The sequence below is a fragment of the Capra hircus genome, chromosome 18 (assembly GCF_001704415.2).
Source record: "Capra hircus breed San Clemente chromosome 18, ASM170441v1, whole genome shotgun sequence".
Taxonomy (NCBI): Eukaryota; Metazoa; Chordata; class Mammalia; order Artiodactyla; family Bovidae; genus Capra; species Capra hircus.
Genome location: NC_030825.1, coordinates 27,364,169 through 27,378,891, shown reverse-complemented (window position 1 = coordinate 27,378,891; position 14,723 = coordinate 27,364,169). Strand labels below are relative to the sequence as shown.

The 14,723-nt window shown below is 41.2% G+C and overlaps 1 protein-coding gene across 2 annotated transcripts in view; it reads left to right on the top strand.

Annotated features, from left to right (window-relative positions):
- Positions 1 to 14,723, top strand: part of CSNK2A2 (casein kinase 2 alpha 2) — a 35,726-nt gene that overhangs the window by 15,279 nt on the left and 5,724 nt on the right. The window contains exons 5-11 of one of the 2 annotated variants that reach the window (XM_018062064.1): positions 6,285 to 6,344; positions 9,637 to 9,720; positions 10,523 to 10,633; positions 10,899 to 11,000; positions 11,836 to 11,936; positions 12,751 to 12,899; positions 14,322 to 14,415. In XM_018062064.1, coding sequence (XP_017917553.1) covers positions 6,285 to 6,344; positions 9,637 to 9,720; positions 10,523 to 10,633; positions 10,899 to 11,000; positions 11,836 to 11,936; positions 12,751 to 12,899; positions 14,322 to 14,398 — 684 coding nt within the window. In that variant the 3' untranslated portion in view covers positions 14,399 to 14,415. The remainder of the gene's footprint in view (positions 1 to 6,284; positions 6,345 to 9,636; positions 9,721 to 10,522; positions 10,634 to 10,898; positions 11,001 to 11,835; positions 11,937 to 12,750; positions 12,900 to 14,321; positions 14,416 to 14,723) is intronic. The other variant, XM_018062065.1, reaches the window with a different exon arrangement.

Genomic DNA, 14,723 nt, shown 5'->3' with positions numbered 1-14,723 from the left:
GATATTTTTGAGGAACTTTGGGAAGAAGCAGAGGTAGGGATGGGTTGGTTCTGCCATGTTATTAAACTGGAGGTCCTTTTTGAATGTTCAAGCCATGCCATCATAGTCAACTTAAAAGATCTTAAGTATCAGGTAGCATATGTGTGTTTTGGAAGAGCAGACTGCAACAGGAAAATCACTTTCTTTTCTGGATAGTAAACAAGTGGGGAAATTGGTTGGTTTAATGTCTGTGTTCATCAGGCTTTTTGTTTTGTCCTGTGTCCATCTTATTAGGAAAGGTTTTTATTTATTTTAGAGTCTTTCTGATTTTGCTGTCAAGGTTATACCAACTTCATAAGTTAGATAACTTTTCCTTTCTTTTCTCTGAAAATTTACATAAAATGGGAATGACCTAGGTGTCTTCTGGGGTGGGGAGAAGAGACTTTGGACTACACTTTCCTTTTTAAAATATACTCTTGGTTAAAGTTTTATTCCAGTTTTATATATCTTCCTAGGTCTATTTAGATAATTATTTCTAAAGCTGTCTAAATTATATTCACATAAAGTTATTGACAGCATTCTCTTAGAACTTAAAATTTTAGTGTGCCTGTAATTATGCCTTCTTTTACATTTGTAATATTATTTGTACCTTTACTTTCTTTTTCGTCTTTTTTAAAAAACTTCAGATTGTAAGTGATCTCTTATTAATGCTTTCCAAAAAATCAGTTTTTGGTTTGTTCAGATAGTTTTTGTTAAGTTGTTTATTTCATTCTGTTTCTGCTCCTGTATTAATTATTTTCTTCCTTCCTTCTTTCTTATTTTCTTTTTTGGGTTTTCACTATTTTTCTTGTTAACTTCTTGAGTTGAAGTCAGCTCATTTGATTTGTTTCTGTCTTTCTTGATTGGTAGTAAGTGTGCTTTAAGTCTATACAACCCTGAGCACCATTTTAGCCACATTCAATGGTTATGTAACTCATGCCTATATAGTTTTCAGACTACAAGTACAAATTCCAAACATGTGGATTTGGAATTGTTCCCTCAAACCTTTTCACTTTGAAAATTTAAAAATCTACTGAAGATTGAGAACAGTAGCACAGTTAATGCCCTTTCATTACCTAGATTACCAGTCGGCACTGTTTTCCCACATTGGTAGTTATCTCTCCCTCTCCTCCTCCCTACCCTCTGTCTTTTTGTTGAAATTATCTTAGAGTGCAGTTGTAGACATCGCGATACTTCACTCTCAGAAATGCCAGCCCTGGAACTAGGTAGGCCATTTTCCTACATAACCACAATACTGTTAGTACTCTTAAGAATTTTATATAATAATGCCATCTAATACACAGTATAGAGTTTATATTAAAAAGTTTCCCAGTAATTATTGTCCTGGAAATGTCTATTCAGGATCTACTTGGCTTTTTTGTTTGTTTTGTATTTTAAATGGTTCTTGGGACTTCCCTGGTGGTTCAGTGGTTAAGACTTCGAGCTTCCACTGCAGGGGGCCACAGGTTGGATCCCTGGTGGGGAAACTTAAGATCCCACATGCCCGAATGGCATGACCTTCCCCCCCAAGCCCCCCCAAAAGATTCTTTTAATTGTTTCCTTATTGATTGCATTGTGTCCAGAAAACATGATCTCTATAATTTTGATATTTGGGATTTGTTTATGGTTACTTTGTGGCTTTGGTACATGGTCATTTTTTATATCAAGCTTGTTAATTTAGATCTTATTCAGATTTTCTATTGCCTTGCTGATTTTTTTTTCCCTTGATATTTTATTTTGTGGTAGAAGTAATGGTTTGGTGGTTTCTCCTTAAAATCATCAGTTTTGATTCATATGTGTCAAAACGATGATAAAAGATACATGGTGATATTTAGAATACAAGACAAAGCTTAAAAACAAGTGAATAGAAAAAGCCAGTTTCTCGAAATTGGAATGAGTAGTTATAGAAAACTCCCAAACTCAAAATTGTCTCAAGAAAGCTAAGGTACTGTTTTAAGGTAGAAAGGGTTTTTGTTGAGACATGGGTCTCAGTTTTCCATGCCTTTGGAAAAATGTAAATAAAAGTGAATATGCATTTTAAGTAAAATATATATCATTTGGGCATTTAAAAAATTTATAAGACATCCCAAATGGATTCCATCCTGAGAAGATGGTAGACCCATATTAATCCATGGAAAAGGTCATATCACTCACATAAAATTAGGCTTTGACTACCTGATTATCTTGAGACCTTATTAATGCTGTTAAGGTTTGATGTGGAGATGGTGCATTCACAGACTAGAAGATTCCTTAATTGGGGGAACGAAATTTACTTTTATTATAGATGATTGACATTTTGTTATTTCTCTGTAAGGCATTTTCAGGTAATTTGTGGTAACTTTGATGTGTTTGATTAATGATTTGTTCTGCTTCCTTAAATTTCTAAAAAATGTTGCCCTTGGTTTCATTCTGGCTTTTGGGGTTGTGTGTAAACAGTGCCTGCTGCATTCGACACCTTTCACTTTCACACTCCCCTCCCTTTTCCATCTCCCTTCGCGGGGACCACTGGTTTCTGGATGTAGACCAAGCTGTGCACGGCAAGGGATGTGCAGACTGTGTGTGTGAGTTGAGAGTTTGCTGTGTTGGTGATTCCCAGGTCTGGTTGCGAACCTTCTTGAAGTGAGAATTCCTCTTGAATGACGGTTGTCAGGAATGGAGGCTTGGAATCTGAAGCTGCACTGTGACGAGACCTCAAGAACTGTCTGTGTGTGGACAGCATGAGTGAGGCCCCCTTGTGGCCGTTCCTTTCTTGGTGTTGGTTTTATATCAAGTGTTTGGTTTAGTCGCTAAGTCGTGTCCGACTCTTTGCGATCCCATGGACTGTAGCCTGCCAGGCTCCTCTGTCCGTGGGATTCTCCAGGCAAGAATACTGGAGTGGGTTGCCATTTCCTTCTCCATCAAGAGGGCACTGTGATTGTCTTAAGCAGATTTCATTTTTCCCATTCTTCTCAGACTTTCTGAGGTTAATTAAAAGGTCCAGGAAATTTCAACCTTGGGCCCTTTGAATAGTCCTGGTGTGTAACTGACTTGTAGGTCAATGCCAGTGTGTTTGAGGCTTTGGAACCAAACTAGGATTGGTGAATAGTTTCTTCCTCAGCACCTTCGTAGACTTCCAGGAAGCGTAGGGTTGTTTTGTTTTTCAAGGTCACTTACTTTATGAAAATGTAAGTAAAACTAACTTCCTGTCAGTATTTGGCAGTTGGTTAGTTAGCGTTCTCCATGTTAGCTAAGAAGAATGGAGGAGAAGTGTGGTTCTTGTGAAATTTCTCTTCCTAATTTGTCATGAAGCCTTAGTACTTGTGTTTCTTGAAGACGGTTTTAATTCTGTTCTGTTGACTAGTGAGCATCATCAAAGACATGTTTATTGACCGCCTTCTGTGTGCAAGCACAGAAATGCCACATGTGATGTGAGGTACATAAAACGTCATTCTGCCATGCAGGGACTTAGAATATAGACAGAGTTGTACCTGGTTATCATGATTGTACCTTGACATGCTTGGTTGGGGGAGGGAAAGTTCAGAGGTCTTGAGTCACCAGATCAGTGACTGCCAGCAGCCACGGCACCCATTTGACCCCTCATGCATATGCAGTGTGATATGCAGGGGTGGCAGCATAGGACTCGGCGTGTGGGCAGAGTGAAGCCTCTCACTGTTCACAGCAGAGGGAGAAAGTATCTGGAGAATTCCAGGTCGCTGCCAGTGCCCAGGTGCAGACGGTTAACACGGGACACTGCTGCTGTCAGTGTCCTGTGAGCGCCCCAGAGAACAGTGGCCTGCTGGGGATTCAGAAGAGGAGGAGACCGCCGTGGGCTCTGGGGAGCCTGGGTAGGGTGGTTAGGACGCCACCGGCTCAGGTAGCCGGGCAGGCGTTCTGGATTTGCCAGAGGGAAGAACAGAGGTGAAAAACACGGGTTTGTTTGATCAGAGTGGGGAATTCCTCAGGGCTTCAGTGAAGAAAGAGCTACAAAAGCTGGAGGAAGCCTGACTCTGACTCTTGAGTCCTGTTGCAGGTGTGGTTTGGTCTCCTCCTTCCCAGAGCTGAAGAATGAGAGGGAATGTCAGTCAGGACTTTGTGATGCGTTAGACCTAAACACTATAGTCAGCAGGTGGTTTTCTGTATCACTATTGCATTAAAAGTGATACTAGTTGGAGTAGCTGGAAATACTGTGTTGGCAGTGCAGGGACATTTGTTTTATGCCTTACACCATTGCTTGGTATGGATACCACATGGTACAAAAGGAAAGCCTTCCATGCATGATAAAGATCCAAATAATAGCCCACATTTGTTTTCTGGAAATAGAATATTCTAGCCCTCTGAGGATTATTAGAAAATGCTCTTTCCACTTTCATGGTCTGTTTATTGACTTGAGGTTCAACTTGCCACTATCTATGGGTATGATCTCCTTAACTCTCAGAGGAAGAGCTGATTTGGCACTTAAGGAGATGGTATCCCCGGCCTATGTCTGTACATATAGGCTGTCTGTTGGTGTGCTTCTGAGAAGCCTTTCTTGCTATGCAGACTTGGGGGAGAACAAAATGCCTGGGTGTTTTGTTATGAGTGAATCTGTCCTGAGCAGAAGTAGTGGCATGTTCATGCCATTGGGCCTGAAAATGGTTCCGTCCAAGCAGGGCCAACCTCCAATAGTGGAGCAGCTCCAAGGCACCACCAGTGTACTGGGAAGGATGTTTTCATTCTCTGTGGTGCTCTGAGTGAATTAGATACTCTTACTAAACTGGAGGGAGAGTTACTTATACTTAAAAGAGGAAATTTGAGAAAGAGACTAAGTCCTGGTGGTAGAAAATGTTAGGTTTGATTCTTGGAAAATTTTTTTTTCCTAAAATATTTTTTCAAACAGGTAGTATGTTTACATGGATTTAAAATATTAATATATGGGCTTCCCAGGTGGTGCTAGTGGTAAAGAACCCACCTCATGCACGAACTCATGCAAGGGACATGAGTCGTGGGTTTGATCCCTGGGTTGATAAGATCCCCTGGAGGAGGAAATGGCAGCCCACTCCAATATTCTTGCCTAGAGAATTCCATGGACAGAGAAGCCTGGTGGGCTACAGTCCATGGGGTCACAAAGAGTTGGACACAACTGAAGCAACTTAGCAAAATATTAATATAAAGTGATACACAGTGAATAGACATTCTTGCAGATACAAATACTCATATGTTGTAGCTTCCCCCCCTTTTACACAGATGCACTGTATATACACTGTTCTGTTCCCCTTGAAGAGAGTCCCTACGTGGCTGGAGTCTTCCAGTAGAGAAACAAAATAGGTTCGATAAAGGTGTACTGATTCATTTTATAGAAGATGTGAAACTGATAGGAAAAGAGTTATTATTTATTGTCTAAATAATAATAATACAGTTTCCGACAGGGGTTTGTGATGATTTAAATGAACCTGGATATGCTAGATTCTATTCTGTCTCTTGGAAATCGACACTTAAACAAACAAAATTCTCAATCCAAAACAAATTTTGGATTACCAGTTACGAAAACTGTCATTTGTGTCAGTTAGGCCTGGAATCATTTTCAGAACCCATATCCATCCATCCCTCCCTCCTTTCCTTCTTTTTTTTTTTTAACATCTCACCCTACCACTCCTCCCCCGCACCTCAAACATTTTGCATCTTTAGTTACCATCAGTTTTTGCCTATAAAGTGTTCTTTTTTCCAGCCTGAAACTGATTTTTGGAGGATTGGAGAGTTTTTTCTTTTTTTCTTTTTTTTATTTCGTTAAGTCTCCTGCCCTCTCCAGATGCTATAGCAGTTCATTTTCCTCGTGGTCTGTCTTGCCACCATTTTACCATGTGGGCTGATGAAGTTTTCCAGGTTCTACTGTCCACTGAGAACTCGGTTTTCTACAGTAAACTGTGGTGCTGCAGTGGGGGTCATTTGCTTGAAGTTCATTAAGAATATGAGGACAATTGGACAACTTGGACTTCACCTCTACAATAATGTAATTGTGACTGTTGAAATCATGGAGCACTTACACAAGTTTTTTAAAGATGCAAGTTGGTGTAAATTTTTTTTTTTTTTTTTTATACCTTTGGAATTTCTTCCATTTTTTTCTTCTGAAGACTGAAATATTAGACCTTTGTCTTTAGTCTTTGCCTTCATTTGTTCCAGATCATGTAGCAAGAGGTTCTGGGGTTCTTGCGTGACATAAGCACCAAGTTTACCAAGAATAATGACAGACTTCAGGATAGCACCAGGCAGTAAGACTAAATTAACTTTCTGTTTTCTGAAATCCATTCCAGCAACTGTACCAGATCCTGACAGACTTTGATATCCGGTTTTATATGTATGAACTACTTAAAGTAAGTAACAGTCATAAACTGAATTTTTCTCAGGATTATTCATTAAAGGAGTTTTTTGAGAGGACATAATAGAACTCAAGAAGAATATATCTTGACACCCAGAGAATTTAATGGGTTTGAGGTGGGGGTGGGTGGGTAGCTTACTGAGGCCTTCATTGTGGGATCTTTACATAGAAACTTTCCAGTGGACCTGAGAGAAATGGCCAGGTTAGAGGTACTGGGAACATTATACCACAGATTAGAATCTCTGTCTTCATAACTCTTGTTGGTTCTTGGTTTTTAAGTTTGTTTTGTTTTTTGCTGTTTAATTAATGCTTATTAGTTTTCATTACATATCAAATCACCCCAAACTTAGTGACTTTTGGAAAACAGTTTATTATTTGCCATAATTCACTGGATTGGATGGGTGGGTCTTTTGATCTGGGTCAGCTTGACTAGGGCAAGAAGGTCCAGGCTAGGATAGCAGCCGGTGTAGCTTGAGGTCTCATCCTTCAGAAAGTTGGTCTGGGCTACTTCCCGTGGTGGTCTCAAGTCCCAACAACAAGAGAGGGCAAACCTTGATAAATGTAAGCTCTTTACAAGCCTCTGCTTTTGTTACTTTTGCTAATGCCCTATTGGCCTAAGCAAGGCACGTGGCCAGGCCTGGATTCAAAGGGTGTAGTAGTAGATGCCACTTTTTCATGGGCAGAGCATTAAGTTACATCATGGAAGGACATGCATACAAGGATGGTGGACATTTTACAGCCATCCTATTCTTGCCATTTCTCATAGTCCCTTTCTTTTTTAAAAAAAACTTTTTATTTATTTGGCTGCACTTGGTCTTAGCACATGGAACCTTCCTTACCACATGCAGGATCTTTAGTTGCAGCATGTGGGATCCAGTTCCCTGAGCAGGGATCGATCCCAGGCCTTCTGCCTTGGGAGCTTGGAGTCTTAACCACTGGTCCACCAGGGAAGTCCCCATAGTCCCTTTCTTATATGAGACAACCTACCCTGTAACCTACGTGTTTAGCTCTGGCTAATTAACGGTGACATGCAAGGAGAGGCGATGAGTGGATTTTCTAGGAGACTTACTAATCCCAGGACTGAAATTTTCAGATGTTATTGATTGACTAAGGAATGATCTTTTTTAGTTTGTCTAGGTAAAAACTTAAGAATTCTAAAAAGGTTTGTACAATGGAGTAGACTAATGTTTTTTTATGGTCAGTGGTCACTAAGAATCTAATGAAAACTGAGCCACCCCCATGCATATAAAAATATACATATAACATTACATAAAGTTTTAGGATGGAATGCATGGATCTCAATTTAAGAACCTCTGGAAGAATGTAGAGGTGTCCTTAGATTAGGTCACAGCATCCCAATAACAGTAATAATACACGTCTTTGAAGGCGGGTCATTTCAGTGGCCCCCAGTGTCTGATGCCCTCTCTGCCTTCTGGAGGCAGCACCTACACGGTGGGGGTCATACTTTCTGCTAATGAGGCAGAGAATCCCAGATGAAACTTGAAAAACATCTTTCATGCCTAATGGTCAGAAACTATGAGGTTTTTAAATTGAAATAATTCCCCCAAGGAATTTAAGAGCAGTCAGTACCTCCACAGGGAAGCCAAATAGTGAACTTGGTGAAAGAATTCATCCCCTTACTGTATTTGTTCAGCTGTTGCTTTCTTCAGGTATTTTTCACACCTTTAATATTGTGGTCCTAATTAATTTATTCCTTTGGGCAAAGACTGGGCAAAATGACAGAATCAGCACTTGCTAAGTTTTCTCAAAGACGGGGAAAAACAGGGATAGGGAAGAAGAAGTGTAGAAAATGTTGAAGGAACTGAGGTCCAGGGCTGCAGAGTGATTGCTTGGTGACTCACTCAGGCTTCCTGTCCGAGCTCCTGGTTCAGGTTTAGGGCGGTGTGTCCTCAGGAGCCCTGGTTCCCTACACACTGCCCCAGATCCAGTGTGGAGTCTTGCTACCACTGTTAACAGGAAACAAGACAAAGAGAAAAATTAAATTGAAGTGCCATATAGGACAGTGCAGTTATAGAAGATTTCTCTCCTTGCATAGATTATATGTTCTCACCTTTTCCACCACAGTTTGGTTTCATCTGTTCTTGACCTTCATGTGAAAAGCGTCATATACTGTATATTCTTTTGTGTCTGGGAAATGCAAATTTGCATATTCCTAGAGCGCTGGTTGTATGGGTCATATTCTGGCTCATATATTCCTAGTACAGTGCCCTTGCTATTCTAATCCCAGCGGTCGTCCTCAGTCAGGCTCACTTTGTCCCTCAGAACGTTTGGCAATGTCTGGAGCCATTTTTGGTTCTCACAATTGGAGGGATGCTGCTGGCATCTTGTAGGGAGAAGCCAGGGATTCAGCAAAGCAACATGGGTAAATCTTAGGAAAATTGTGCTGCATAGGAGAAGATAAAGTACTTTGTATCACTTCATTTCATGAAGATCCAGAAAAGGCAGACCTGTAGTGCCGGTGGTAGAGCAGTGGTTGGGAGGAGAGGAGAGGAAAGGAGGCGGCAGACAGGATTGGAAGCTTAAGGGAGTTCTTGGGATGATGAAAAAATTCTAAAACTGGATTGTGGTCATGGTGGCATGACTTGAGGAATTTACTAAAAAACCATTGACTTGTCATTTAAAAAACTTAGCTCCATATCAGTGATCTTATAGGAAGCAATTTTCTCCCTTGGAGTCATAGTCATAATTTGTGAAGCCCAACTGGCTCAGGGATTGTTTTTAAGGATAATACTAATATTAGAAGACATGTTAATCTAGAAAACTCATATGGGACACTTACCTGAAAGACGAGCCGTGTTGCAGATAAGATTGGGATGTCATTTTTCATGTCCATGTGGATCCTTCGTGTGTTGTTCGAACTATTACGAGAAGTGACTCCAGTGTGGTTCCTCAGTCTGGTTTTAAACACATCAAATTAAGCCAGCATATGATTTCTAAATCCAGGTGGCTGGTCTGTTGCTACCAGCGCCAAGTAGGAGAGGAATGCCTGAATAAGTATTAATATATCATCCCCCTTTTAAAGAAACTTCTATAATAGCCCTTGGTGTCCTCTCCACAGCCCCCTTTCTACCAGCTGCCAGCATAGTGTGCCCAGGGAGCAAGGGGTGCCTCCTGAAGCATGTTTTTTCTCTTTTACTACAGACAGTAAGACTACCCTTTGGGAGATTGTGTTCAAATCAAGCTGTCACAATGAGCATATACTTGCACTGGGGGGCACGGGTGGTTGAGGGTTTGCTTACTTTTCTCTGTGCTTTCTCATCTAATAGGCTCTGGATTACTGCCACAGCAAGGGAATCATGCACAGGGATGTGAAACCTCACAATGTCATGATAGATCACCAGCAGAAAAAGGTACCATTACAGCCAGGCAGCAACAAGCCTTTCATTGGAAGGCTCGACCCGAACTCTGGCCAGTACCTAGGTGGTTTCTAAAGACCCATGCTGTTTCCTTTGGCAGACTTATGACACTGTTATTTCTCCAGACTCCAGTGTTGGTTTCTACTTCACATAAGCGTAGCACACAAGGAAAGTAGACAGCTGACCCTAACTGTAGTCGCTTGTTTGCTGTGGTCATGGTTTTCCTAGAGGGCCTCAAAAAGAAACTACAGCTGGTGATTTTTACTTCCTTTCTTAATGACCCTCAGACCAATCTGCCTGGCCTTAAAAGTACACATGGGGCCCTCCTGTTTTTGAAACTCAGTTCTGATTGCCCCTGACTGGTGAGTAAATGAATCAACTAGTGTTAGATTAGTGAAGAGCTAGAGCAGTGCTTCAGTTCTGGAGTGGGGCACATGTCCCCAACCCTTTCTGTTACGACTAGAGCTTGTAATGGAAACTGTTGAGTAATGAGGGATGTGTTAACACTTGCAGCTGGTTATGGGCACAGAAGACAAGCTTAAGCTTTATTGATCTAGAGAAATGATAAGCCAGGATAATTTAAATGTTAAGGAAAAACAAGATTCCAACCAAGTGCTCTGCTCTGGAAATGACCTCTTAGCAGTTCCCAGAAGGTACATGTGCCTTTTTAAAAGCCAGTGCACTTGATAACATTTTTTATGTGGCCAAAGATTATCAAATGGGATGTGGCCTTGTTGTAAGACAGAGGCGTCTGGAGACACTCCCTTCACATGCTTTGCTTCTGTCATATTTATAGCTGCGACTGATAGACTGGGGTCTGGCAGAATTCTATCATCCCGCCCAGGAGTACAATGTCCGAGTGGCCTCCAGGTACTTCAAGGGACCAGAGCTCCTTGTGGACTACCAGGTAAAGCTGTTAATGAGGCATCACTGAGTTCTTCTTACATTTGCTTAGGGCTTTTCCTGGCTTTTTCTTTTTCCTGGTTTTTATTTATAGTCAGTTTGGTTACATTCAAAATCCAGTCTATATTCTACCCCAAAATGATAAAATGATAATGATGGATTTGTTTCAGCTACTTTTTTTTTTGGCTTTGAATTTTAAAATATCTATAGAAGATTAGAAACTCAGGTCAGAAAAATGACATTTGTAACCCCCTTCTTTATTTCCATAGATGTATGATTATAGCTTGGATATGTGGAGTTTGGGCTGTATGTTAGCAAGCATGATCTTTCGAAAGGAGCCCTTCTTTCATGGACAGGATAACTATGACCAGGTAAGCAAACACCCATCTGACTGCCATCCATTTTGGGGCAGATGCCAAGAAAATAGCATCCTGATAGGAACGCTGTTGTTGAGCCCCTAAATACCACTCAGTGTAAGCTTTTCTTCAGGGTAAAGAATTTCACAGAATCTTATCTATGGTCCCAAAGATAGAGACAGACAGTGCTGTGTTATGCCCAACTTTCCAGCTGAGTCTGTAAAAGAGCTAAGTACCTCCTTGTACAAGATTCTAGTCATTCGGTTTTGTTTTTTGTTTGTTTTTAGGCTGTGCTGGGTCCTCATTTGCTGCATATGGCCTTTCTCTGATTGCAGAGAGCGGAGGCTACTCTGTCACTTTGGTGCGCGGGCTTCTCATTGTGGTGGCTTCTCTTGTTGCAGAGCACAGCTCTAGGGCTTCCGTAGTTGCAGTTCCTGGGCTCTAGAGCATAGGCTCAGTAGTTGTGGCTCATGGGCTTAGTTGCTGCATGGCATGTGGGATACTCAGGGACCAGGGATCGAACCCACGTTCCTTGCACTGGCACGCAGATTCTCAACCACTGGACCACCAGAGAAGCCCACAGGTGTTAGGTTTTATGTCCCCATAATCACCAGCTTCTAAAAGATTATTGTCATAAGTTGTGTTATCCTTTTAAAGGCATTTTGAAAATGTGCGTTCATGTGAACTTCATGTCCGTGAGTCTGCTGCCTGTCTGCCCTGGGCTCAGATCTGTATCTGTTCCCTGGAAATGTAGTGATGTGGAAGCCTTCTAATTCCTTGGTCCAGCATCCCTGCGGGCTTCCAGTGAGTTCTGTGCTCAGTGATTTGGTCAGTTTGTTTTGTGTTTCAGCTTGTTCGCATTGCCAAGGTTCTGGGTACAGATGAGCTGTATGGGTATCTGAAGAAGTATCACATAGACCTAGATCCGCACTTCAACGATATTCTGGGACAGTAAGTAAGAGAGAGAGAAAGAGGCTCTTAATTTATCCCATTTCAGAAGGGGAAAGGGGAGACGAAATCACTTTCTGAAGCTCTTTTTCCCCTTACTAATTATATCAGAGTTGAGATATTCTTTTTTTCCGCCATATATATTTTAACTTGAGCCGTTTTAGCATTGTTTACATCTGTCTTCTAATCATTTTACTTCTCTAAGAGATAACCTGTTAATAGAAAATGGAAGACAAAAATCATGCCACAGGAAAGAACTTTCTCGAACAGCATCTGCTTATTTTAATGCAGAATCTTAGAATGCTGTGATTCTTCTTTGAATAAGAGAGTTATAGTTTCTTCTTTATTCTCTATAATGGATTTTCTGTAAGAGCAAGTTTTAAAGCATATTTTCAGATACAGTACAGTGGTGTTGAGAAGTAAATGTTGTGTTGACAATTTTCAGAGAGTAATTTTATGGAGCCTCCATGTTTCTGCGGCCAGCTCTCTAAATACATCTGCTAAACAATAAAGATTACTCACCTACTTCATGCCTCACCCAGAATTGACTCAAAGCCTGACACATAAAACATTATCTAGAAAGGTTCCACAAAATTTGCACCAAATGTAGATATTTTAATTAATTATGTATCCATCTCAGAGTACTGTTTTGTTTTGAGGGTGCTGGTGGGTAGGGGTGTGACAAGTGGTACCAATAACAGTGAGGTTTAACCAGCTTATAATCAGTGCAGGACTCTAAGACTTGCTGGCTCTAGCCCTAAAAAGGATTTTTGTGATATTTAATCTCAGAATACTAATGCTTTACTTCTCTTCTCAGACATTCACGGAAACGCTGGGAAAATTTTATCCATAGTGAGAACAGACACCTCGTCAGCCCTGAGGCCCTAGATCTTCTGGACAAACTTCTGCGATATGACCATCAACAGAGACTGACTGCCAAAGAGGCCATGGAGCACCCATACTTCTGTGAGTCTCCAGGGGCCTGGCTTGTCAAAGGGAAATTCTTCCACCTTCTATCTTTGAGGCCAGACGAGAGAATTCTGGAAATTTGGATGAATTGTCCTTGGGTTTTGGCCCCATTAATTCTAGACTCTTAAAATAACTCTGCGGATCTGTTTCTTGATGCTCATAGGTGTTTGCTTGTTCGTTGCTATAGTTCCCCTGAGTCAGGTCTGTTTGACCATTGCCTGTGACCCCCAAGTTGATAGATCAGAAGTATCTAAAATTTAGTTTTAAAATATATACATTTGTGTAGAAACCTAATCAAAGATGTTTTCCCCTCCGAAAAAACAAGTGACTTGTTGAAAATAATAAGGTGATCATAGCATATTTTTAAAGAAGGAAGTTAGTTAAATACAAGGAATTTGAGGAAAGGATAGAAAGTATGGAAAGACCTCACTAAGGTTCTATCTGTATTACTGACTTCTTAGGTCTCACTTTGAAGTATGTCTGTATATTCAGTTTATGTGACTGCTTATTTATCTGCATGCATGTGATTCTCCCTCTGATAAAGTATGTCCCAGACTTTCATTAGAGACAATGTGAGGTCATTTAGTCCAGTCACAGAGGAGACTTGAGCATAAGGGAGGTTAAGTGACCTGTTGTAGTTTTCTCTCTGAAGCAAGATTAGACCTTTCAAACTGTCTCTTGCTTAACCAGTACACTATCTTTCCTCGATATCTTTCCTCCTCCTTTTTTCCCCCTCTGGAGATTAAGTAAATCTTGCCCAAAGAATTCATGTTCTCTGGTTGTGCGCCTGCTTGCTCATGAACTGTAGTCGAAAGCAGATTTTAAAAAAATCTTACTCTTCATTCTTCAAGTGCAACTGGATGTCGTCTCTCCAGGTTCCATCACAGAAAGCTATTTTTACCCTCTGAGTTTGATTGGATTAAGAACACTGGTGCTTATATTATACAAATCATGATCTGTCTGCTTTTCCAAATACATGGTATACTTACAAAAAAATTTTTATGCTGTTGCTTAAAATCCATAGATCTTCTAATGGTTCCTTTTATTCACCCTTTGCATTCTCTGAAGTGTTTATTATCACACGTACTTTGAAGAAATTAGGAGTTGGATATGTCATTACTATTCAAGGAAAATAACACATAAGAAAATTAGTAGAAATTTTGAACAGTGGACAGTGGGTGTTTCTGTGCCTCTCTTTTCCCTAAATCTCAGCAGTTGCACTTGTACTCTGAAGAGCTATGAGCTGACTGTGAGAGCGTCTCCCAGTCATCTGTCAGCATCTGTGACCTCTGTTGCCCTCTCAGCCCTGGTTTCCTGTGTTTCTGCCTCACTGAGGAAGGTTGGGGCTGCCGTGGGGTCTGCCCCAGCCCTAGGCCGGCTGGTCCTGCCCCTGCTGAGTGTCTTCCTGGTTTCTTGCAGACCCTGTGGTGAAGGAGCAGTCCCAGCCTTGTGCGGACAACGCTGTGCTTCCCAGTGGTCTCACGGCGGCCCGGTGAAGGCTGGAAAGCGACGGGTAATGCAGCACTGATGCTTGCCAATAAGACCGACCAACCAAACACAAACCTTGAAGGAAAACTACAGTGTGATAAAAAGAGATTCTAGCCATTCCTTCTAAGCGCAAAGAAGAGTAAAGACCTAAAAGTCTGTCAAAAAGAAACTCCCCAGCACTAGTCTACAGGGAGCTGCCATTGGGCAGCCTGACGATGCACATAGTTGAGAATCTGAGGGGGACTCTCCCTTTGGAATGCATGGGAGATGAGAGACTCGGAGTTGTTGTACATTTCCTTTATTTAACAGGAGACCACTGTTGAATTAACCTGT